The 25,611-nt window shown below is 40.1% G+C and overlaps 1 protein-coding gene across 3 annotated transcripts; it reads left to right on the top strand.

Moving 5' to 3' along the window:
• The first annotated feature begins 1,317 nt into the window (after nucleotides 1–1,317).
• LOC122556056 (antihemorrhagic factor cHLP-B-like) lies at nucleotides 1,318–24,989 on the top strand. Of its 3 annotated transcripts, none has more exons than XR_006313451.1 (7): nucleotides 1,318–1,724; nucleotides 2,902–3,012; nucleotides 5,292–5,376; nucleotides 7,182–7,333; nucleotides 10,554–10,667; nucleotides 20,164–20,384; nucleotides 21,041–21,091. XR_006313451.1 is itself a non-coding variant. In XM_043702462.1 (7 exons), the coding sequence occupies exons 1-7, from the start codon at nucleotides 1,515–1,517 to the stop codon at nucleotides 24,567–24,569; spliced, it is 1,074 nt and encodes a 357-aa protein (XP_043558397.1). In that variant the 5' UTR covers nucleotides 1,326–1,514; the 3' UTR covers nucleotides 24,570–24,989. The 3 variants fall into 3 exon arrangements, 2 of the variants coding, with proteins under 2 accessions (XP_043558398.1, XP_043558397.1); XM_043702462.1 differs by lacking the exon at nucleotides 20,164–20,384 and adding an exon at nucleotides 24,255–24,989 and having other exon boundaries at nucleotides 1,326–1,724; nucleotides 21,041–21,127; XM_043702463.1 differs by lacking the exons at nucleotides 20,164–20,384; nucleotides 21,041–21,091 and adding an exon at nucleotides 17,450–17,858.
• The last annotated feature ends 622 nt before the right edge of the window (nucleotides 24,990–25,611 follow it).

Below are 25,611 nucleotides of genomic sequence, written 5' to 3'. Positions count from 1 at the left end.
GAAGATAAGGCGTTGGGAGCCGGGGAAGCGAAAATCATGGAGGTGGTGGAGGGCGTGGGTGGTGTCCCGAACGTAGGTGGGGAGTTCTTGGACTAATGGGGACAGGACCGTGTCGAGGTATGCAGAGATGAGTTCGGTGGTGCAGGAGCAGGCTGAGACAATGGGTCGGCTGGGGCAGTCAGGTTTGTGGATTTTGGGCAGGAGGTAGAAACGGGCGGTGCGGGGTTGTGGGACGATGAGGTTGGAGGCGGTGGATGGGAGATCCCCTGAGGTGATGAGGTTATGGATGGTCTGGGAGATGATGGTTTGGTGGTGGGAGGTGGGGTCATGGTCAAGGGGGCAGTAGGAGGAGGTGTCCGCGAGCTGGCGTTTAGCCTCAGCAATGTAAAGATCTTTCAGAACATCCAAGGGTCAGTGAACCCAATGTGAACAGTGTGTTGCTCAGTAGAATTCCAAATGGCACCTCTGTGTCTCAGTCTGCTAACTAGCGGCAGTTTTAAATGACTTCTTCAGTTCTTCTGCATCTTTAGCACATTATTTTCAAAACAGAATTGTTCATTCTTCCTACAGAAATGGAGTTTGTTTGCAACCCCAAAGGTCCAAAATCTCCCTCCCTTTGTCCTCTTTCACAAAGCTTTCTGTTGTGGAAACTGGAAACGCTTGTGAAAATTCAAACTTGGTAGCAAAGATTCAACAGTCATTTCCAATTGGATCATTTCATTTTCACAATTCAATACATTACAGACAATCTTGTGAATGGGTTCTGTTCTTGAGTCAGCTTCAAAGTCAATTTATACACAAGTCAGAAAACAATGCAAGACTATATCAAGTTGCCTTTTGTAAGTATAGGAAACATTCGCTTGTGGCATTTTTGAAATCACACTCTTGAATGGGATTGCGTTCTTAAGTATGACAGTTTGTAATTCAGACATTTGTAAATTGGGGACCTCTCCCTATAATTCATTAAATGGCTCTAAGCACATCATCCAATCAAAAATCATGATGTGTGCGAAGTACATTGCATGTAAGCAATTAGCCAGTAATTGTATTTAGATATGCTGCAATTAGCACTCCAAAGGTTGGATGTAGTTCACTAATATGAAATCATTATACAGCCTTGCACAAAACAATTAATCAGTATTATTAATGTACCTGTCTTGCCATATCATCTCTGGACTCTACAGGAATTGTCAACAACAGCATTTTCTAGCATGATCTTTATCTGGGTCAGATCCTGATGGATTTCATAATCACTCCTGCAATAAAAAATTGACTTTATTGGACCGAATGAACCTTGCAAAATCGAACACACCAGGGTTCATTTTTTTTAGGAGGTCTTGACCATTATCTCTATTTACTGGAGGCTTTCAGTGATATGCGAAATTATTTTCCATGTTCCCTGGCTGAAAATTACTGTAAGAAATAATATTAAACCTACTTATTTAATTTTCTATCCTTTGTATTTTTTTTATTGGAATTGAACTCGTGACTATCTGCTCAAGTCTTTCAGCATCATGAATTGGTTAGTCATGTTAGTGACCTGCATTCAGTTCTATAACTTGCCTGTTGTTGCTTATCGCCAAGTTGTTACCTTTTCTGCAATTCCTTGTGACGCGGTGGGAGCAGTGAAAGCCGCTGACCTTGCGGTTCATTTCATCAATAATGTCCGAAGAAAAGGATTCAAATACAAACTGAATAGATTAAAGAATGCCCAGGAAAAGCAGGTGGGTTGCAGATTTACTAAAGGAAGGTAAATAATAATTCTCCTTCGGAAATCCGAATCAGATATTTTCCATGATCTGTGTCAGGAGAGCACGGAGGCACCTTTAGATATGATTTCTGCAAAATGTGAACTGTTCACAAAAGTTTTGCTGTTTTCCTCTCGTTCAACATCTTAATGGGAATGTGAGTTAGAGCAGAGCTGACACCATTTTGAATGTTATTAAGGGGAAAGAAGGATTTTGTGTTTGAAACTTACCCCAGTCAATATTCGCTGGATGAAAAATATGGCTTAGGCTTTAATAAGAAGAGGAAAGCACACAAGACCGAGACAGTGTGTGGGTTTGGAAATCTTTTCTGATCTAGGCTTTACTGAAGAGCAGAGGGTGAATCCTGTCCACTTCATAAGGGATGTTGGCACAGATTGGCTGTTGCAGTACCAACTAGAGCTGCAAATCAGAGTGAGCACAGTACCACTTATTTAGGTGGTGGTGATCCTTACGTCACAGGGATCTCTGGCTGTATTGTTATTTACCTCCTTTTGATCCAATTACCTGCTTGGAACCAATCCAATGTTTGGCTGAGGAGCTGCTGAGCAGAAATAATCCTAAACTTGCTATCCACACTCCACTTCATGGTTTAGAAACTGAAGGAAATGCTCAAAGCAAAGCCAAGATGGCTGCTCTCTGATTGCAGATACCTCACAATTTCACTGCACGATGTACTACGCAATATTGTTCATAGAACTAACTCTTGTTTCATGGTTGATTGTATAGTTTTGACGCCCTGCGCCAGAGTAAATGGCCAGGTAACCTGTTCTAGCATTGACCAAGTCACGAGGGATGATTCACCTGCTCTTTTTGAATCATATGATGGGATCTTATGTGTTCACCTGAAACAACAGGAAAGGCACTCATTTAACATTCATATGAAAGATGACAGATCTGATCATACAGCACTTTAAAAAAAATGCTTAGTTGACAGTCTAGATTTTGTGTTTAAGTTTCCAGACTGTGTCTTGAATCCACAACCTTCTGCTCAGTTACAAGAGTACCACTAATCATGGTCAATCCCTTGAAGTTGTGAATATGTTTATTCCACAATAAAGTAAATAGTAGGAATGAAATTGAACATCAAAAGTTTGACACAATTCATTTATTTCAATTTCTTAAACGTTTTCAGGAACGATACGAGATCAGCTATTATTTGGAGTTTGACGTTTTTGAAACCCAATGTCCCGTCAGTAGCTCCAAGCCATTGAAAAGATGTGGAATTCGACCATTTCACTCAATGGTAAAGAACCAATCATTCATAGTTTCTTCCTAAGATTCCTAGTGAATATTAAGCATTCAAAGATATCTCCTAGTCAGACTGGTTATGATGTTTAGATCAGAGTGGTGCTGGAAAAGCACAGCAGGTCAGGCAGCATCCAAGGAGTAGGAAAATCGACGTTTTGGGCAAAAGCCCTTCCTGATCAGAGTGGTGCTGGAAAAGCAAAGCAGGTCAGGCAGCATTCGAAGAGCAGGAAATCGACGTTTTGGGTAAAAGCCCTTCCTGATGAAGGGCTTTTACCCAAAACGTCGATTTCCTGCTCTTCGAATGCTGCCTGACCTGCTTTGCTTTTCCAGCACCACTCTGATCTAAACTCTGGTTTCCAGCATCTGCAGTCCTCTCTTTTGCCTGGTTATGATGTTTGCATAAACACAGTAGAAATAGCAACAAACAATATAATCAGATTTGATCAAGTGTTATACTTATCGCTTTATATCAATAACCTTCTTCTCCTTGTTATAGACATGAGTGATGCATTGTGTGCTTCCTGCAGGCTATTATTTTATTTCAGAATTAAAGTATTTGTAGTTTTGCCCTTTACTTTTTAAATAAAAGAAATATGGGCTGCTTGACACTATCATGATATAACAGCTAGTTGGCTAGTTGCTATATATGAAGTTTGTTTGAGTGGTTATTGTGATATACATGTGAGGATCTTTGGACTCATTGTTATACTATAGAAGTGACGACTTTTTGACTAATTGTATTGTCGAGTTGTGAGGCTTACCATGTTAGTTGTGTCACAGTTTATCATAACAGGTTATTTGTCAAGTTGTGGCATTGGTATGATGGTTGTTTGACTTTTGTTCATGGTGTAAATATGAATGTGATTGGACTAGCTGTAGAATTATAAAGCTGGATTTTATGCTAGAGATAATGGTTCCATTCTGTAAATGTTAAGTGCTCAGGGGTAACTTGGCTGGTTCATGTCTCTGTTGCCACGGGTGTTGGTGATATTGTAATGGGGTGGGCATGAACAGTTAGGTGCCAGAACAATGCTGTTCGTATACTGCAAACTTTTACCTCCTCTTCAACTTGTCTCCAAAATGGGAGGTGCTACAAAATTCTAATGATGCAATCTTACAATACAGAGCAAGGATGCCATTTGGTCTATTGTATCTGTGCTTGTTCTTTGAAAATAGCTGTCCAGTTTCACTCCACAAGCCTGCTTTTATCCCATTACCTCATCAAGTACTCGCCCAGTGCCTTCTGAGATAGTGCAGATAGAACATAGAACATTACAGCGCAATACAGGTCTTTTGCCCTTGACGTTGCGCCGACCTGTGGAACCAATCTGAAGCCTATCTGTCCTAGACTATACCATTTTCATCCATATGTTTGTCCAAAGACCATTTAAATGCCCTTAAAGTTTATGAGTTTACTACTATTTAGATCAGAGTGATGCTGGAAAAGCACAGCAGGTCAGGCAGCATCTGAGGAGCAGGAAAATCGATGTTTCAGGCAAAAGTCTTTCATCAGGAAGGGCTTTTGCCCGAAATGTCGATTTTCCTGCTCCTTGGATGCTGCCTGACCTGCTGTGCTTTTCCAGCACCACTCTGATCTAAACTCTGGTTTCCAGCTTTTGCAGTCCTCACTGTTGCCGAGGTTACTACTGTTGTAGGCAGTGTGTTCCATGCCCAGACTAATCTTTGAGTAAAGAACTACTCTCTGGGTAAAGACTACTCTCTGAGTAAAGATGTGATGACTATTGGATCAGTTACAGAATCATGAAGTAGAAAAGAGAGTTGGCTCATTGTGCAAATTCCAGCTCTTTGAATGAGTCATCCAAGTCCAACCTAAGCTCCAGCCTTTTTGCCATAACTCTGCAAGGATGTGTTCAATTACCTTTAGGTCATCATCATTGGTGAGAGATGCATTGAATTAATTGTTGTTATGTTGCTATAGGACAAGTTATTAATAGTGCTGGTGCCAAGGTTGTTGGACTGGATTTTACTGTATAGGTGTGAAAGTTTTACAGTGATTGCAATAACATTCATGTTAGCATGATTGAACTAGGATTTGAATTTAAGGTAACAGTATTGTTACCATTAGTTATTACAGTGTGGGATCTGAGGTCAAACAATTATAGATCTATATGTGAAGCAGTCATCAAGACTGAGTTCAGATGACTGCAGTCATTCCAGTTTTATGATCATCAGCCTAATTATGACCTTCTGGTACATGGTTTGTTTAATAGTGCTGATACTAATCCAATATTATGCTTTTTGTACTTTCATTAGAAATCATTTGGTGAATGTAAAATCATCATTCGTATCTCAAAAGGTTTACAGAATGTGAAGGATTTTCAATGTTCTGAACATCCAGGTATAACATCTTTATCATGGCAATAATATTGGTGTCATCACATATAGTTTAAAGTGAATATTACTGGATGTTCTTCATTGGACTCCAGGATCATGATCTAGTTAAAGAGATTCAGATTCTGATAAAATCCTAAAGAGATGAAATGCTGGCCATGAAAACCTTGCCTTCTCACTTTAGGGAGCTGATCTGCAATCCAAACTATGTTGTGTGGGTTGGTTCTTTGTTCACTGAAAAAATCCAAATTGAAATGGATTTTGTAGGAACAAGCTCGATGCATTAAATTGCTTCAAAGGTGCCAGGAAAACTTCAGTTGTTTTGAAAAATAAATGGTTAGAGTTTTAAAATTCACAATTTTATTTGGACTTCCTAAGCAAAGGATTGTTCAAAAGCTCTGACACTGAAACTTCTTAGAAATGTGACTGGTAGGAAAGTGAGTTGAGAAGAGGACGTAACCAGTCAAAAAGTGTGGTGATGGAAAAGCACAGCAGGTCTGAGGAGTAGGAGAATCGACATTTCGGGCATAAGCCCTTCATCAAGAATGATCTCCAGCATCTACATTCCTCACTTTCTCCAAGAGGACATAAAGAGTGTACAAAGGTATATAGGTAGATTACATGACTGGGCAAAAATCTGGCATAATCTGGTGTATAATGTGAGAAACTGTGAAATTGTCAATTTGGCAGAAAAAAGTAACTAACTAGTGAGTGGTAGCAGAGTTTTGAGGTACAGAGAGATCTGAGCGTCCTCCTGCACGAATTGCAGGTTAGAATGCAGGAACAGCAAATAATCAGGAAAGCTAATAGAATGTTATGTTTTATTGTGATGGAGAATGAGATGCAAGGGTAGGGAAATTATGCCTCAGTTGTACAGAGTATTGGTGAGATGACATGTGGAGTACTGTGTACAGTATTGGTCACTTTACTTAAAGAAGGATGTTGATGCATTGGAAGCTGTTCTGAAGTTCACGAGACTAATACCTGGAATGAGCAGATTTCTTTATGAGGAAAGGCCAGACAAGCTAGGCCTATATCCTCTTCAGTTTAGAAGAGTCAGAGGTGATTTAGTTGAAACATGTAAGATCCTGAGGGGACTTCCTTGGATGGTTGTTGAAAGGTCATTTCCTCTTGCAGGAGACTCCAGAAACTGGGGACATAGTTTAAAACAAAACTTAAGACTGGGATGAAGAGACAATTTTTCTCTCAGAGGGCTGTGAATCTTTTGAAATCTGTTTCTGAAAAGGTAGTGGATAGACAATCTTAGGATGTTTTAAGGCAGAGGTACCAAGGGAACTGATTACCAAGGGATTGAAAGTAACGGGGATATGCAGGAATGTGGAGTTGGTGTTAAAATCAGAACTGCCATGACTTTATTGACTGGTAGAGCAGGTTTGAGGGGTTGGGTAGCCTACTTTTATTGCTTGTATAAATGACTCATGCTGCTGGTACTTGTTCTAACCCAGGCCTGAGCCACCAAGTGAGCACCACTTCCACCTTGGAGGTGACATATATTTGTGATATTTAAGTGGTATAGATGTGTTCTGAAAAAATTCCTAATGTTAGAATTCCCTGACATTGGCCACATCTCCTCTCATGCCAAGGGTTATAATAAAGCTGGAGAAAACTCTGAAAAGTTCAGGTCTTTGAGAAATTCAGTAGATTCGAGACTTCGGGACAGACATTTCTAAGTTGTGAAGTTTGGACTTTGACACATTAGAACTCTTTCTTGCTGCCTCACCTCCTTTAAAAACGCTTTCTTATTTCTTCATCTCCCTTAAACATGACGTGCCTGCTGTTGTGTTGTTTCAGTTCAAAATCCATGCCGAAGATGCTGGTACACAATGTCATTAAATAACAGAATGGTGGATCGCTCTGTTCAAGTTGCCATTCAGAAGTATAACAGCGAGAGCAATGATACCAATTATTTTTCACTTTTTAATATCACAAAGGTTTTAACAAAGGTACGTTTTTTTTTCCATAATTAAATTACCTAGCAAGGAAAGCCTTAATTTATCTTCAAGTTCTTAAAGTGACAAGCCAGACTCAGTTTGCAATGCAATTCCACATTATTTTAAAGGAAGCTGTGTTTAATTTGTGGTAATCAACTTCTGAATTTGCATACAACAGTACCAACTTCTAAAGGAGGCCCTCGGTTGAAGTCCAACCTGTGCCATTGATGTATCTATGAATAATTAAGCAGTTGATTAAAGGCACCTACCAATTTTTAATGTAGTATTTGAGATTGTTAAGGAGTTACTGCATTTTGCTATTTAGGAAAAAGTAAGCCATTCTTCATTATTCAGCCCATAACGCTACCATAAATGGAATTACAACTTGCTGCCTCTCCATAGAATTGTATATATGGTATACAGTGCATCAACAGGATAGTTAGTTCAAACTGAGTTATTGTCTATATTGCACACTCCTCCCATTGTATCTCAGCTCAGCCTTCCTACATCCTTTTTATTCCCTTATCGCTTGTGTACTTACTCAATTTTTTAAATGCACCAAGACCTTAAAAATTCATGTGCCTCATTTTTTGTGCATGAGGGTCATGCTTCATGATCTGCCCATGCTGGTCCTAATTGAGGTGGATGGTATACAATTTGCCACATCTGTGTGATACTCATGGATGTAGCAAGTGACCAAACAGGTCACTCATTATTCTGGCTACCTCTGCACTCAGCAGGTACTGAGCCTCGACCTCACCCTCATTCCGTTTGCTGGCCTGATCAACAAGGTCCTGATGAAGAGCTTATGCTCAAAACATCGACTCTCCTGCTCTTCGGAAGCTGACTGACCGGCTGTGCTTTACCAACACTACACTTTTTGACTCTGATCTCCAGCATCTGCAGTCCTCACTTTCTCCTCCATGATAAACAAGATGCTGATTACATAATCCCCTTCCCTCACCCCACCCTTCCTGCCAATGAAGAGATACTGACATGATTCTGCTGTTTAGTATACAGCCACCAGTTCCAGTTGACACACAGTTTAAAGGCTTGTGTAGATTTGGGATCACAGGGATCTGTGTGGGCAGGTTAAGTTAAAGGATTGTTTGTGTGTAGCTCAGCAGGGAATGGGATGAAGTTTCAGACAAATACAGCTACAGAACTGAAATAAAGATATGCAATGGGATAGCTTACAGGCATGATGGGCATTCACAATAAAATGCTGGAAGCATTGGCTAACCTAATAGACAACCTTGTGTCATTACCAAAGAGCATGGAGGAATCCGATATGATGGTGACAGGGGGGCAGATTTTCCCTTCACATCAGCTTCTGCAGTTGAAAAGAAGACAATATACTTTTTAGGTGGCATCTTAACGCAACTATGCTAAAATATACTGAAAGGTGCATTAAAACCATATCGTCGGCTGATTTCAATTTTCAACGCCAGACATGAAGGAAATGGTACTATACCAACAATTACAGTGAAGGGACTTACTGATCTGATGTCGTGCTACTTTGGCTTCAAGTGACAGAGGCCCCAACTAGAAACAGGCAGGTAGCTCCATCCATAAAATTTAGGGCAATTTGTCAATAATTTATCAATGTTTACTGGACTGCACATGAATTGCCAATTTGCATTTATCATCAAGAAGCAATATTAGGGAAGATATGAGGGGCTTGGACAAGATGGAGAATAGCTGTTTTCCTTAGTTGAAGGTGAAAGACAAGAAGTTTGGATTGGATTTAGAACATAGAACATAGAACAATATAGCCCTTTGGCCCTCGATGTTGCATCGACCTGCGTACTTTTCTCAGCTCGTCCCCCTATACTATCCCAAAATCATCCATGTGCTTATCTAAGGATTGTTTAAATCTCCCTAATGTGGCTGAGTTGACCTCACTAGCAGGTAGTGCATTCCATGCCTTTACCACTCTCTGTGTAAAGAACCTGCCTCTGATATCTAACTTAAATCTATCACCCCTCAATTTGTAGTTATGCCCCCTCGTACACGCTGATGTCATCATCCTAGGAAAAAGATAATTTATTTTCATGTAGAGGGTGATGGGAATTTGAAATGTAGTGTCTGGGTTGTAGTTGAGGTTGGAAATCTAACGACCTTTAAAAAGTTTGCAGATGCAATGTCATAACATTCAAGGCTATGGGCCAAGTGCTGGAAAGTGAGACTAGTGTAGATTTATAGTTGTTTTTTGTTGGTGGGAGGGCCTGTTCTGTACTGTATGATTCTATGAATGATTCTATTTACTGGTAACTATTCCTGACAGGAAGGTTTTAAAATATATTTCATGGGTGCACAAGTCACATTAATGCCCCACAAAGATCAACCTGATCCTTGGGGCACAACATCCTTTCCCCTTTCCATCATCACCTTCAGTACCATGGAAGAGTTGCCTAATTTCCGTTCCTCTCCCTTTGGTGTTCATGCCTCCCTGAAATAAACTCCCTGCTAACAAGACAACATTAAGCTTGATCTTAGATATAGCATGGTGGCTCAGTGGTTGGCATTGCTGCCTAACAGCACCAGTGTCCCAGGTTCAACTCCAGCCTTGGGAAACTGTCTTTTTAGAGTTTGTACGTTCTCCCCATGTCTGCATGGGTTCACTCTGGGTGCTCTGGTTTCCTTCCACAGTCCAAAGATGTGCAGTCAGGTGAATTGGCCATGCTAAATTTCCCATAGTGTTAGGTACATCAGTCAAAGGGAAATGGGTCGGGTGGATTACTCTAGGGCTGGCATGCTGGCACAGTGAGTAGCACTGCTACCTCTCAGCATGAGGGTCCCAGCTTTGATCCCAGCCTTGGGAGACTGTCTTTGTGAAGTTTGCACATTCTCCTCGTGTTTGCGTGGGTTTCTTTTGGGTGCTCTGGTTTTCGCCCACAGTCCAATGATGCGCAGGTCAGATGAATTAGCCATGCGAAATTGCCCGTAGTGATAGGCGCATTAGTCAGAGGGAAATGGGACTGGGTGGGTTACTCTCCGCAAGGTCAGTGTGAACTTGTTAGGCCGAAGGGCCTGTTCCCACACTGTAGGGAATCTATCTAATCTAGATCAAGAGCTTATCTGTTTGCTGGGTTGCAATTGTTAGTGAGTTTCACTTGGTGACTGAATTTGTTATGTTTAGCTCAGCTGACAGATGCTTGTCAGTACCCTATGAGTGGAGAAATAGACAATATATCGCTCAGTAAAAAAACTAAATTTCTTTGTGTTGCAGTCTGTACCAAGCCAAAGGATACTTGTGGAATTCATTATCCAAGAAACTAACTGCTTTAAAGATGACTTTGCTGTAGTACTTACAGCGTGTGTTCCAAAACCTCTCAAATATGCAGTAAGTATTATTTGAACAACTGTTTCATGCATAGAAGTAGACGGAGTAAGATGGCACAGAAAGAGGCCATTTGGCCCACTTGAAGTGTGCTGGTGATTTTCCTCCATGGGATTCTCGTTCCTCCCACATACCACATCCCTGCCCTGCAGCATATTCCATTTTCTCTCACACATTTGTCTAGTTCAACTTGGAAGCACCTAAACCAACTGCCTGAATCATTTTCTGTTACTGAGCTCCGCATTCTAATCTTTTTCTGAGTAAAGAAAGTTTTCCTCTGTTCACAATTGAATTGATGAGTAACTGTGATGTATTTATGGTCTCTGGTTTTGGATTCTTTCACAAATGGAAACATTCTCTCTACATCTACCCTGTTCACCCTCATTCCGAATACAGTTACATTTATATAGAGCTTTTGACAGAGCAAAATATCACAAGGTGCCTTTGACCAGGGCAGCCGAACAAAAATAGAAGGGTTTGGAATGGCTCTGACCACAAGCACACAATGGTGTGTTTTGGTAACTCTTGAAATTGAAGAGAAATGTGGTAACATGAACAGGTTTAGGAAAATAATAAATAGAGTGTAAAACCACAGTGGCAGAAGGAATAGGTCAGATGGAGGAGAAAAAACAGGAATTGCAAAATTGATATTTTTAAAATGTGTTGATGGGGTGTCACTAATCAGGCTGCATTTATTGTCCATTTCTACTTGGCCTGGAGAAGGTGATGTTTAAACCATTGGAGTCTTTGGGGGTGCAGGGTCACTCACAATACCATAAGGGGATTCCAGTATTTTGCACCAGGAACAGTGACAGAGCAACAATATTTCTCCGAATGGAGGGGAACTTGCAGCTAGTGATGGTCACCTGCATCCAGTGCCCTTGTCTTCCTGCTAGCTACCTGACAAAAGAGCAGTGCTCGGAAATCTTGTACTTCCAAATACACAAGTTGGACTATAACCTGATGCTGTGTGATTTTTAAATTTGTCCATCCAGTCCAACACTGATACCTCCACATTAATACTGTTCTTTGTGTGGTCTGAGCTGCAGTGAAAAATATTCAATGAACTCTTGACTTGTGCCTTGTAGATGGTGGACACATTTTGGTGAGACAGGAGGCAGGTGACTCACTTCAGAATTCCTAATATCTGACCTGTTCTTCGAACCACAGCATTTATAAGGCGATGGGTTACAATACGTGTTGTAAAGGAGTTGGAGATTATGGAGGTTGTAATAGGTGAGGGACATGTTGAATAACTAGATCTTCATAGCAAAATGGCCTGGATATTTCAGGAGGCAGTAGTCAGGGATGAAGATCGGAAAGACACTGGTGATGGGAGGAAGTTAGTATTAAGGATGGACTTAGTGTAAGATAAAGTTAAAAATCACACAACACCAGGTTATAGTCCAACAGGTTTATTTGGAAGTGCTAGCTTTCAGAGCAAGCTCAGCTTGGACAAACAGAACCCAGAGGCTCGACCAATTCAGGATCAGGATGACTGAGCACTGGGTAATAGAGGTGAAACTGGGACTGGAGATATGGATTTTCCAATCCTAGCTGAAGAGAATTATTTTGTCTTCCTGATGCTGACCTGAAGAAAGTTCAGTCAGTCAGGCAGCATGAAATCCTATAGGATTATGATGAGTTGTAGTTGTGCATGTTTGTTAACGGACTTATTTACAATACAAGGGAATTTGCAAAGTTGGATGGCATTTATTTTAATGTGAGGCGACTTATAAGTAAGGTAGATGAGTTGAGAGTACTGATTAACACATAGGAATGCGACATAATTGCTATCACAATGACATTACTGAGGAAGGGGCAGGATGGCAGCTCAATATTGTGGGTATAGAATCTTTAGGCAAGATAGGGAGGGGTAAAAGAGGAGATGGTGTTGAAATATTGATCAAGGATTCAATACGGAGGGATGAAAGCTTAGAAGGCTACTCAATTGAGGTCATGTGCCTGGAACTTTTAAACAAAAAGGGGGTCATCACATTGTTGGGAATGGATTATAGACTCCATAACAGGTAGTGCGAGACAAAAGGGCAGATATGGGGGCAAATTTCAGAGAAGTGTTAAAGTAATAAGATAATAATTTCTACTTTTCTAATATTATCTGGGATAGATAACATGTAAAGACTTAGAGAGGGTGGAAATCTTAAAATGTATCCAGGAGAGCTTTTTTAACCCAGCATGTAGAAAGTCTTGCCAAACACAGGGCAATACTGGTCCTAATTCCAGGAATGAAGCTAGATCACAGCTAATGTCACTGGTAAAGCATTACAGTGATAGTGACCATAACTCAGTAAATTTTAAAGTGGTCATGGAAAAGAACAAAGGTGGACCAGAAATGAAAGTTTTGAATTGGAGAAAGACCAATTTTGATATGATGTTATAATGTCTGGCCAAAATGGACTGGGAGCAGCTACTTGAAGAAAAATCTATGTTAGAGGAATGGATATCTTTCAAAAAGGATATCTTGAAAGCCCAGAACCAATATGCTCCTGTAAATGTAACGAATGGGACCAAAACTTCCAGAGAATCATAGATATTGAGGAATGTACAGGATTGCTAAGGAAAGAAAGGAAAGCCCATGGGTGAATGCTAAGAGCTGAGAGCATTAGCAGCCCTAGGGGAAAATAGAAAGTTCAGGGGCTACTTAAATTAGGAGAGCAAAAGGGAACATGAAAATACACCAGTGGTTAAAATAAAGGAAAATCCAAAGGCATTTATAAATATATTGGGGCAACAGTATAACCAGGGAAAGAATGGAGTTCATTAGTGACCAAAATGCAAAACATGTGTAGCAAGCCGTAGATGAGGTTTTAAATCAATATTTTACATTTATATTTACGATTAAGAAGAATGACAGCAGGAAAATTAGGGAAGTGGACTGTGATATACTTGAATGTATTACAGTTGAGAGAGGAACGATATTATCAATGTTGGCAACTTGAAATTGGTTGAGTCTCCAGGCCTGGATGATATATCACAGGATGCTGTGGGAGGCAAGCTTGGGGATTGCAGGGGCCCTGATATTAATAGGCAAATCCTCTCTTGTTAAAGAAGAGGTGCCAGTGGGTTGGAGGACTGTTAATCAGGTACCAGTACTCACAAACGTTGGTAGGGATAACCAAGGAACTTCAGGGCAGTAATTCTCACGTCAGTGGTAGGGAGTTCTGAAGGAGGATGAGAAATAATCTCTACTTGGAAAGACAAGAATAGCCAAAAATAGTCACCATGGTTTGATTGAGTTTTTGAAAAGGTAACTAGATGTGTGGATGAGGGTACTGCATATTGTCTACATGGATTTAGGTAAGACTTCTGACAAGGTGTCAAAAGAAAGATTGGTTATGAACATAAAAGTTCATGTATGCAGGCAATTTGGCAAATTTGACCCAAAGGTGCCGTTAGTGGAGGGAGGCAGAATGTAATGGTTGAAGGTTATTTTTGTGACTGCAAGTGTGTGCCCAGTGATAAACCACAGGATTTGGTACGGGGTCCCTTGTTGTTTTGCAGTGTACGTTATGATTTAGACATGAATGTAAAATGTTTAATTAGCAAGTTTGAAGTGGGCATGAAAATCGCTGGTGTGGTAAGTGACAAGGAGAAAAAACCATAGATTACAGGGTAATACAGATGAGCTGGTCAGATAGGCTGAACAATGACAAATGGAAATTGATCTCGAAAAGTATGATGTGATGCATTTTGGGTACACAATGAATTGTAGTTCCGAGGGTGTACAAAAGATCAGATGGATCTTGGTGTGCACATCTATGGATCCCTGATAACAATAGAACAGGTGGATAAGGTGGTAGAGAAGGTACATGGAATACTTGACTTCATTAGTTAGAGCATTGAATACAAGAGTAGAGAGGTTATGATGGAACTGTATAACATGTTAATTGAGCCATAGCTGTAGAACTGTGTGCAGTTCTGTTTGCCACACTATAAGAAGGTGGTGAATGCACCAGAGAAGAGATTCTCCAGGATGCTATCTGGATGGAACAGTTCAGCTCTGAGGAGAGACTCGACAGCCAGGATTGTTTTCCTTAGAGTGGAGTAGGCCGAGGGAAACTTGATTGAGGTGCCTGTACTGATGAGCGGCATAGATAAGGTAGATAAAGAGGATTTTTTTCCCCTTAGCTTCAGGAAACATGGAGCATAGATTTATTGTAAAGAACCAGAGGTTTAGAGTAGATTTAAGGAAGAATTGTTTTCACCCAAAGGAATTCATTCTATGTGAAGGTGATTGAAATGAATAGCATCATAACATTTAGCTAGTATTTAGATGATCACTTGAAACACCATAGCATACAATGCTACAGGCTGAATGGTTTCTTTCTATACTGCAAAACATTATGACTCTACAATCTTGAATTGAATTGATAAAAGCAAATTACTGCGGATGCTGGAATCTGAAACCAAAAGAAAATGCTGGAAAATCTCAGCAGGTCTGACAGCATCTGTAAGGAGAGAAAAGAGCTGACATTTCGAGTCTAACTGACCCTTTGTTAAACACAGAGAGAAAAGGAAAGCAGAGAAGGTGGACAAGGGAGAGAGACAAAGGGTCAGTTAGACTTGAAATGTCAGCTCTTTTCTCTCCTTACAGAGGCACCAAGCCTTTAAAACTCACATTCCTAGGGAGATCTACTTCACCTCTGATCTCAGCCAAACCCGCTGAGATTTTCCAGCATTTTCTCTTTTGGTTTTGAATTGAATTGAATTTATTGTCACGTAAACTGAGGCGCAGTGAAAAGCTTTGTCTTGCAAGCAATATAAGCAGATCACATAGTTAAATAACATAGATAAGTAAATAATAGGTTAACAGCAGCAAAACAAAAACACAGGTACAGATAAATACTAAGAGTTTGGGAGTCCATTCAGTGTTCTAACAACAGTAGGGTAGAAACTATTTCAAAACCGACTGGTGCATGTGTTCAGGCTTCTGTACATGCTCCCTGATGGTAGAGGTTGTAGAAAAGCATTGCCAAGGTGGGATGGATCTTTGAGAATGCTGGCGGCCATTCCTTGACAGTGGGCCTGGTCGATGGATTCTATAGATGGGAGGTTGGCTATTGTGATTGTCCGGGCCAAGTTCACCACTTTCTGTAACAATCTTGCACTACAGCTCAGAAACGATCACACATACAATAAAAATTTCAATTGTTGAGGTTGATGGAATTGTCATGTTTCACATGGCTTAACGAGTTGATCAATATCTTTATTCATGCTGAACCAATAGGTGGAGGTAGGCACCAATCTCCTGTCTTTTTTTGTACCCATGTGACTGTACATGTGTGACCTAGTATCATCTGGAGTAGAGCTTCTGTAATTACCACTTGTTTACCTTTAAAACTCACATTCCTAGGGAGATCTACTTCACCTCTGATTGGCCAGAATGAAGGTAGTTGCTTGGAGACATGTTAAATGTTTCAGGTTTTCTGCTGATGCTGATCATTTTGAGCTGTTACAGCAGATCATCAAACATAACTTACTGAATTTGCTCAGCTTGGCTGTAACCAAACTGTATAAGATTGATGATGAGACAATCCTCTCATTCATATTCAATAAAATCCATTTGTGGGTCAAAAGGAATTCCTTCTTTCCTAGCAGGATTTGGAATTCTGCTAAGGGAATCAAAAATAATCATTTGAGAACCTGGTCCATGCTGTGTTTCTACATCATATCCTTGGATCTTCACAAATAGTTGTGGAGGGTCAGAGTGATGCACATGTGTTTGGCTTTCAGTAGGCCATTTCTAATGGTTGTTGAAATTGTGAAATTGCTGGGCATTAACACATTTTTGAGAAATTGAAAAACTGTGATAATTTTCCTGCCATATGTCTGGTATGTTTTTGTGGAGGATATCTTGAAAATAAGATACTTTGTAAATACTGGAATGTAAGGGGATAAAAGTTGAAAAATTGAGGCAATTTTTGGGTCTTTTTATATTGTGGTGTAATCATTTTCTATACATCTTCTACTTTGGTAGAATCAGGTCTAATACTCTGAGCAGAAACCGCATCCTTCTACCTTTCTATAATTTTAATTGTGGACTAAAATGAGAAAAGGACTGTTTCAAAGCCAATGTTTATGGAAAGGATTATAGCTCTTTTTAAAAGCAAGTGACCTGACAATCATTGTAAGTGCTATTCATACTTGTTCAAGGAGGAGGGAAGTTACTACAAACAAACTGAAGCCAGTGATTTGGCTAGCAATCAGTAGCTGATTGGTCTGTGGGTGGTGGCTGGCTGTTGATGACAAGGACCTTCTGCCTGCCAACAAGTATGTGATTGCCTCCCAGGTAGCCGAACAGCTTGTGGATGTGTATCTTTGGTCAGAAGCCATTGGACATTTCCAAAGGAAGGGACCTTTTCTTTCTCTGTAGTAACAAACACTTCAAGCCTGAAGAAAGTCCATTTATTTCCCCTCAATAATTGCTGGAAGCTATGGCTCTTAATCAGTAAGTCAGAGACTTTGTATGTCTGAATGAGTTGCTCTGTGCTTCGTGCAAACAAGTGAAAGTACCTGGAGAAAGAAGTTTGAGGAGCAGTAGCCAAAAAGATCACCTCAGTGTAAAACCCACAGCCAAGAACTATTGACAAGTCTTCCTACTCTTTTCCTCGGTCCATAACACCTATCTTTTTCTGTTTCTGTAAGGGTGATTTTTAAGGGATTTGGAGCTTTAACTAGTAGATTTGTATATTGCTGGTCATAATTATTTATCTGTAGTTACAATCTATTTATTTGTGATAAATAATATTTTTTGTTAAATACAGAAACGTGGTCCTGCCTTCCTGACTGCCTGGGTCCAAAAGAGAGATAAATTGGAGAATTTCGAATAAATTTAGAAATGTTTTCATTTTATGAAGACTGTAGGAAAAGTGAGGCCTGATTTCCAGTGAGCCATAACATATTTGACAAAGTAAATTTAACAAATTCATTTAGTTCATGGTGATTTGATGATTTTACAGTTGAAAATAAAAACATATTTTTCTGCCACTGTCATTACCCTCATGTTTAGTTTGTCTGAGATTTGACTGCGTTATGGGGACAACTTAGTAGACATTTGATGATATAGGTATGGATATTGCTGGAATTTTCCTGGCTGATGGATAATCCAAATGATAATCCAAGGAAAAGATTTCTACTGAAAGTTACTTGAAAGTTGTCAGTTCCTGTGGCTCCAGGGAAGGTTGTATGGATCATTGTTCAATTTTCAAAATCTCTTTTTCCATTATTCAGTCAAACTGGATCTAAACATATAGTGCAATGTTATGGTTCTGTTCGCCGAGCTGGAAGTTTTTGGTGCAAACGTTTCGTCCCTTGGCTAGGCAACATCATCAGTGCTTGGGAGCCTCCTGCAAAGCGCTTCTTTGATGTTTCCTCCGGTGTTTATAGTGGTCTGTCCCTGCCGCTTTCAGTTGTCAGTTTCAGCTGTCCGCTGTAGTGGTTGGTATATTGGGTCCAGGTCGATGTGTTTGTTGATGGAGTTTGTGGATGGATGCCATACCTCTAGAAATTCCACAAACCAAGCTGCATCAGGACACTATTCAAAAGGGCCACAACACACTGCAGTACACCAGAACTGCAAAACACAGGACAAATACAAACACATCGACCTGGACCCAATATACCAACCATTACAGCGGACAGCTGAAACTGACAACTGGAAGCGGCAGGGACAGACCACTATAAACACCGGAGGAAACATCAAAGAAGCGCTTCGCAGGAGGCTCCCAAGCACTGATGATGTCGCCTAGACAGGGGATGAAACGTTTGCAACAAAAACTTCCAGCTCGGCGAACAGAACCACAGCAACGAGCACCCGAGCTACAAATCTTCGCACAAACTTTGAATATAGTGCAATATTTTTACAATGCACCTGTAATTGAGCTGCACCACTCAGTATGATGCTTCACTTTCCAGATGATCCACAAATCTTAGTGGATGCTGGATCACTTGCTAATTCTAAATCTGAGATAGATAAAAGCAAATGTATAAAGGGATATGGGCCAAAGGCAGGTACAGAGGAACCTCGAGGACATGGGCGGGGAGTATTTCATTCGGTTGATTGAATGTCGGAAAATCGAATGCCAGACAACATGGTTTAGCTAAGCATTGGGACCTTGTGATCTTGTTAGATAATCCAAAATTCAGATAATCGAATGCTGGATAATCGAGATTCCCCTGTATATGGAGTTAGGTCATAAATCAATCTTAATCTCACTGAATGGCAAAACAGGCTTGAGGGACTGAATGACGTATTCCTCCTCCTATGTTCCTATATTATTTTGTTTCATTGAATTCAATTCCAATTCGGGATTTACTTGATTGTGAATGGTGCATGATGACAACTGTCAATGGTGGATTGAGCTTTGTCTTTTGGAAGTAACATGGCTTCATCTTTGATGTTGACAATAACATCATGTCTGAGTAAAGGTTAGTCAGGAGATGGATAGAGTTGATGGTGTGGCGTGGCAACTTCCTGGGGGTGACCATATAGAGGTTTATAAAATCACAAGGGGCATGGATAGGGTAAATAGACAAAATCTTTTTCCTGGGGTGGGTGAGTCCAGAACTAGAGGACATAGGTTTAGAGTGAAAGGAAAATTTTAAAAGGGACCCAAGGGGCAACTTTTTCATGTAGAGGGTGGTGCATGTATGGAATGAGCTGCCAGAGGAAGTGATAGAGGCTGGTACAGTTACAACATTTAAAAGGTATCTGGATGGGTATAGGAATAGAAAGAGATTAGGGGAATATGGGCCATATGCTGGCAAATGGGACTAGATTAGGTTAGGATATCTGGTCAGCATGGATGAGTTGGACTGAAGGATCTGTTTACATGCTGTACATCTCTATGGCTGTATGATAGGCTTGGTCCCCTATGGGCTATAAGAATATATAGATACATGCATGCAAGTGGACCAATAATAGCTGGTGTTTCAATAACTTAAACTCTTTTAGGTGTCAAAATTGAGGAATCATACTGACATGTAAGATGAATAATGCCAGTGCATGTGATCTCACACCTGATATAAGCATTTGCTAATTTGTGGACTGCACCTGAGTGCTGGCTTCCTGAGTACATCTCTTGCAAGATGCTTAAGTGGTTGGCATTTGCATTACACCTGTGTCAGTTTTGGTATTTAATAGATGCTGTTAATTCTTTTTGGGGCATTTCACTGGATGGAGTCAAAGGCTTCAGTTGTTCTGATGGTGTCCATGTTGTGTGTCAGGTTAGCCACATATGTTGTCTAACTGGGATCTGCAAGCTGTAACATTGTAAATAATTCTTGGACTTTGTTGACCTGCTTATGTTGCATGGATGGAATTTTGAAAACATCCTTGGTATTGTTCCTTGGCTGACCGTTCTCCATACACTGCTGTGGAGTATCGTGTGGCAATTGGATTTCTTGAACATGTTCGTCCAATATTCTCTGTCGAACATAGGGTGTATATGTCACAAAATACTGGATACTGTTTTGATAGGTGAAACAAGCCATATGTCATGCAGATGTCAATGAAAAAGATGCAGCTCTAGTGTGCTCCTGAGGATCATTGATGATTATTGATCAGTTCACCACCCTCCGTTTCATCCCCTGACTGCTGTCGTCTCCTTACCATTACCTCAAAACTGAGCCTGAAGGCACTGCTGGTGGGTGAACTGGCCTAAATGTATTCTCCTGGAATAGGATGGACAGCCTTTTGAGGTATGCTAGTTATCAGGTACTCCTAAAAAAAACACTTTAATAGGCCAATTACAGGCCTTCCAATTGGTGTCCATGTTGCCAGTGTAATTTTGATCCTGGACCCAAAATGGACTTGAATGAATTTCTACCCAATTATTTCTATGAATGTTCCTTTGAGTTGAACCCTACAATCTACAATCTACAGAGTAAATAGTACACTGAAGGTATTTCTCTCTCGTCACCCTTTCTGTGAAGCTGTGCAATGTCTTGCTTAGAAGAAAAGTAACAGAGCAGTTTTGCACAGATGTTTCAATTTTCTTCAGCTTCTCAGCAATACCTTAGCAATTCAAATAATATCCTCCTTTCATCTTCCCTTTTCACTTTCCTAAAAGTGTCTCATTCTCTGCGATTGGTGCTTTTTAAGTGCTTGTAGCAGATGAATGAGGTGAACCAAAGTGACTCATCAAATGTGTTTTCTCTCTGTCACCGCGGCAACATTCACTTTTAACTTGCTGACTTTTCTGAATGGTACTATTTTGATCAGAAACTCCAAACACGCATACAGTTTATTGGTCACCTTGATATGTAAGAAATGTAATAAATAGACAAGTGCAATACATTTATGATATGTGATTTAATAACTTTCAAGAAAAATCATAATTTGCCTTCCTTTGCAGCATTTGGGTTTCTGTACGGCATCTTTTGATTCGGGGAGTCCTGATGATGATGTGGTTGAGGTGAACTGTGACATTTATGCCACAAAGGTAGTTGCGCTGAACTCCTTTTATTCATTTGGATCTTATGAAAGTCCAGTACTCAGTCTGTAATTGAATCATTCTATGAATGTTTTACAGTCATTTACATGGTTTCTGTTCCACTATAAAGTCTACTTCTGACTGTGCTCTCTTACATGTTATGACTATATTGTCTTTTTTTTTTACATTTTTGTGACAGATATGATTATAATATGGTTTTGTACAGTTTTTGTTTCTGTTTAGTTATCTTTGTAACGTAGATACCAGGTTTTGATGATCAGTTCTATGTTCTAGTAGAAATATCAAGAAATTTCTCCTGTAGCATCATCAAGCATCATCAAGTAGAAATGTAACTTAGTTGTGTCTGTTTTTTAGTGAAACAGGGCAAAAAGGATTAACTTAGGTGATGGTGCCCATTCAATCAACACTAGATGATGGAATGCTTAAGGAAGAAAACTTGATCTTCACTACAGTTAGTGCATTAAGGTCCCTTGCATATGTAAGTTCAGGAACAAACAGCTGTGAAAGGACTCATCTGTAAAAATTGAAGAAATGAGGAATGGAGCAGGGTTTTTTTCTTTCTTTTCCCCACAATTCTGGCGAACAGTGGTAGTGCTTATTTAACTCCAGTACCCATGTCGTGTGTATGCAGGTGTAGGACACAGTGAAGAATAAACAAGTGTGTAAATCCTTATTTGTTTTCCATCACTAGGAAGAAAGGAAACACCCTAGTGGCCAGTGACAAGCAGTGCCTTTCTCGACAAAGGGCAATGCTGCGTGATCAAAAAAATGAAGGAGAGGGCAGGGATTAAATTGAAATAGAGTTGGAGAGGGAAATAAAACACTCCACACCCTGCGGTGCCCACCTCTCCCTAAACAGCTCAAGGGATTGGTGGGCACCGTGTACTCCTTCTCCAGGGACACCTGGGCTCGAACATAACCGCGGAAGAGGGGAAGGCAATTGGCCCTAACGACCCCCTCCACAGCCCGCTGCCTGCATCTGTTTATGGCCAGTTTGGCCAGGCCCAGGAGCAGACCCATGAGGAGGTCCTCTGACCTACCCTTCTTCTTCTGCACCATGTGCCCAAAGTTCAGGAGGGTGGGGCTCAAGTGCAACCAAAAACAGAGGAGAAGAAAATCAAAAAGGGAGTACAAATGCCCACACCCAATATATGGAGCAGGTTTTAGGTTTGCATTATTCAGACTTCTTCAAAGAAGCCCTCAACAAGCTATTGTCATGATTTCAGCCCCAATGCCCATGTAAATCCCCCGCAGTCAACAGGATTTAACTTCAAGTTGCTACAATCTGGATGAGAAGCCCAGCATTTGGCACTTGCAAAAAAAGCAAACTTCCAATGAAGGCCTGACAGAAAGTGATGCTTTCTCTTTTCTCTCCCTCTTCTCACATAAAATGTTGAAGTTGGTGGCTCAGTTTTGAACAACCTAACCCATAAGTTGAATTTCTAATGATTTTGTATCTTTTTTTGCAAGTAATAGCTTCTTTTCCTCTTTCTTGCGTGTCTGTCAATGTACAACTAGTAACTTTTCTCAAGTTAATAATTAATTTTCTTCAGCAGTAATGTTAGTATCAAAACCATGCATTATCTCAGAGACTACTCCAACATTCTCCTACTGTCTATTAAGGATCCTTCTGCTGTGTGTTTTTGCAAACCTCTTGAGATGTTTGGGTTGGATCTAACATCTGAAATTTGGGAGAGCTATTCCCCCCATCAATGCTGCAAATGTAAAATAGGACAGAATGATGTTAAGTTGGGAATCCAACATCATCTGGCAGTTCCCAAAATGAGAAAACTTAGAGAAATTGGCACTGGTGAGTGGAAGTTGGCAGCCTTCCCACTAAATTGGAATGACTAATTAATGTACTGTTGAGTTGTTAATGACACAATTGCACGCTGCCCTTGATATTTCTCAGGAATTGGCATGAAAAGTTTGGGGATGTTTTACAGCAGCTATGAGGAAAGAAGGAAGGCCAGAAACTAAAGCCTGCAACAGAGACCATGGCTGACTAATAACCGTGGTTCCATTGGTGGCAGTGTCTGAATGGTTTCCTTAAAATTATTTGCAAGCTTTTTTTTGAACCTTCAATAAAAAATTACATAAACATTTGTGTTGCAGAGGACCTGTAGACATATAACCATTATTGAATTCATTACATGGAATTTTCCCTCTGCAGCTTGATGACCCAGCCTACCCGATCATGATGCTTATTTTGATGATCTGAGATGGAGGAGTTCATGGACAACTCAATTTCCATTCCGCTCCCTTACACCAATGAATTGTAAAATGGTTCATGGAATGGGAGAGGGACTGATTACATTTAGAGTTCTACAGCATGGGAACAGACCCTTCAGTTGAACTTGCCAAATCTGACCAGATATCCTAAATTAATCTAGTCCCATTTGCCAGCATTTGGCTCGTATCTCTCTAAACCCTTCCTATTCATATCCCCATCCAGATGCCTTTTAAATGTTGTAATTGTACTACCTTTAACACCTCTTCTCTTCTGGCAGCTCCTTCCACACATAACGACCCTCTAAGCTCCCTTAGGTCCATTTTATATCTTTCCCCATTTCACCTTAAACCTATACCCTCTAGTATTTGACTCCCCATACCCTGGGAAAAAGATTTGGCTATTCATCCTTTCCATGCCTCCATTATTTTATGAACTTCTACAATGTCACACCCCAGCCTCTGAGATTCCAGAGAAAACAGCCCTAGCCAATTCAGCCTCTCCCTATATCTCAAACCCTCCAAGCCTGGCAACATCCTTGTTAAACCTAGAAGGGTTCAGAAAAGATTTATATCATCTTTTCTATAGCATGGAGACCAGAGTTGAATGCAATATTCCAACAATGTCCTGTACAGATGCAACATGTCATCCTAATTCATATACTCATTGTTCTGGTCAATTAAGTTCAGTATTTTTAAAGACTTGTGTGGGCAGAAATTTTGGGTGAATTGTTATTAGAATTGAAAGCAACTCTAAAATAATTATTGTAGACAGAGTCAACAGAAAGGAGACACTTGTAATTAGTCGCCTGATGATTCTATGATGATTTTCTGGAGTGATTGACACTTCTAAACTCAGCAAGTTGATATTTTTATATTACTGCAGGGAGTCACAGTCCGAGGATTAAGTGGGCAAGTAGCGCCTCATGAGGACACTTATTCAGATGGGGAACAGATATTTAAACCCAAGCTCAAGAGATCCACTTCCAACTCCAAATGCCGAAAGACAAAAAGGCCAAGGAAGAAAGACTCATCTTCATCAGAATCATCAGAGTCAGCAGAGTCAGCAGAAGAACGACAAATGCGGAGGCATCGTGGACCTTTCAGAAGTCCAACAATTCATTATCACATTTTCCCAAATCTCCCTCCACATCCATACACCTGCCCAGGTCAGCCCAGGTATGTTCTGAGAACACACTAATCAAGCAAGGAAGAGACAAAGAGACAAACAGAAAGCAAGAAAGGACAGGGAAGGCTCTGATCTTCAATGTCTGGAACTTGATGGGGCAGAAGCCCTGATTGCAAATTTAAGCACAACTTGATCATGATTTTCCATCCAAATATTGAATCTGCTCGAACTTATCTCCTTCAACTGATAGCATGCTGATGGAAAACACTAAAAAATGACAGTGTTCATTGGGGATTCTTACTATTGGAGATGTGTGAAGAATTGCTCTGAATTTATGTTTTAATTTCTTCATATTCATGAATTTCAACTTGAAAATTAATCTGAAATAAGTGGCAGAGTTTAATATTACAATTTGTATAACAACATTAAGCTTAAAAATTTAAAGATGACTTTTCATTTAAAAAGAATATTAGCTGTTACTTGTGTGTAAATATTGGCATTTCTTCCCAAAGATTACTTGAAATAAAATGTACTGTAATCTTCACCTTTTATTTTTACTGTAATTATTTAATTATGAACAACTCCTACTTGTCACACAATGGCACTTACAAATCACTCATTTATTTGTTAACAATCATTTAAAAAAGCAATTATAAAACTCTTCTTTCTTAATCTCAACCTGGATGTAAGGTAATGGAATTAAGTGGTAAGTGACAACAAGAAGATTTCCAATTGAGAGTTTGGGCCTAAATTATGGCTTGGACCTATGATTGTCAGCTTTGATCGGATGTAACAAAAACAGAAATCACTGGAAAAGGTCAGCAGGTTTGGCAGAAGGATATCAGAAGTAACTTTCCCATTTTCTGAGGAAGGGTCATTGGACCTGAAATGTTAACTTCAATTTTTCTCCACTGATGCTGTCAGACCTGCTGAGCTTTTCCAGCAATTGCTGTTTTTGTTTATGATTTACAGCATCTGCAGTTATGTTGGTTTTTATTTGATTAGATGTATTCCTTGAGGTTTCATCACATGACAGTCTACTTACCAGCATTAGTCAATCAGCATTACCATCTTTGTGACACACGGCTTTCTTGTGTCAATTGGAAAGCAAAAA

This window comes from Chiloscyllium plagiosum, chromosome 13 (genome assembly GCF_004010195.1).
Source record: "Chiloscyllium plagiosum isolate BGI_BamShark_2017 chromosome 13, ASM401019v2, whole genome shotgun sequence".
In the NCBI taxonomy this organism is placed as follows: domain Eukaryota; kingdom Metazoa; phylum Chordata; class Chondrichthyes; order Orectolobiformes; family Hemiscylliidae; genus Chiloscyllium; species Chiloscyllium plagiosum.
Note: the sequence above shows the minus strand (reverse complement) of the source record. Positions and strands in the feature narration are given on the sequence as shown.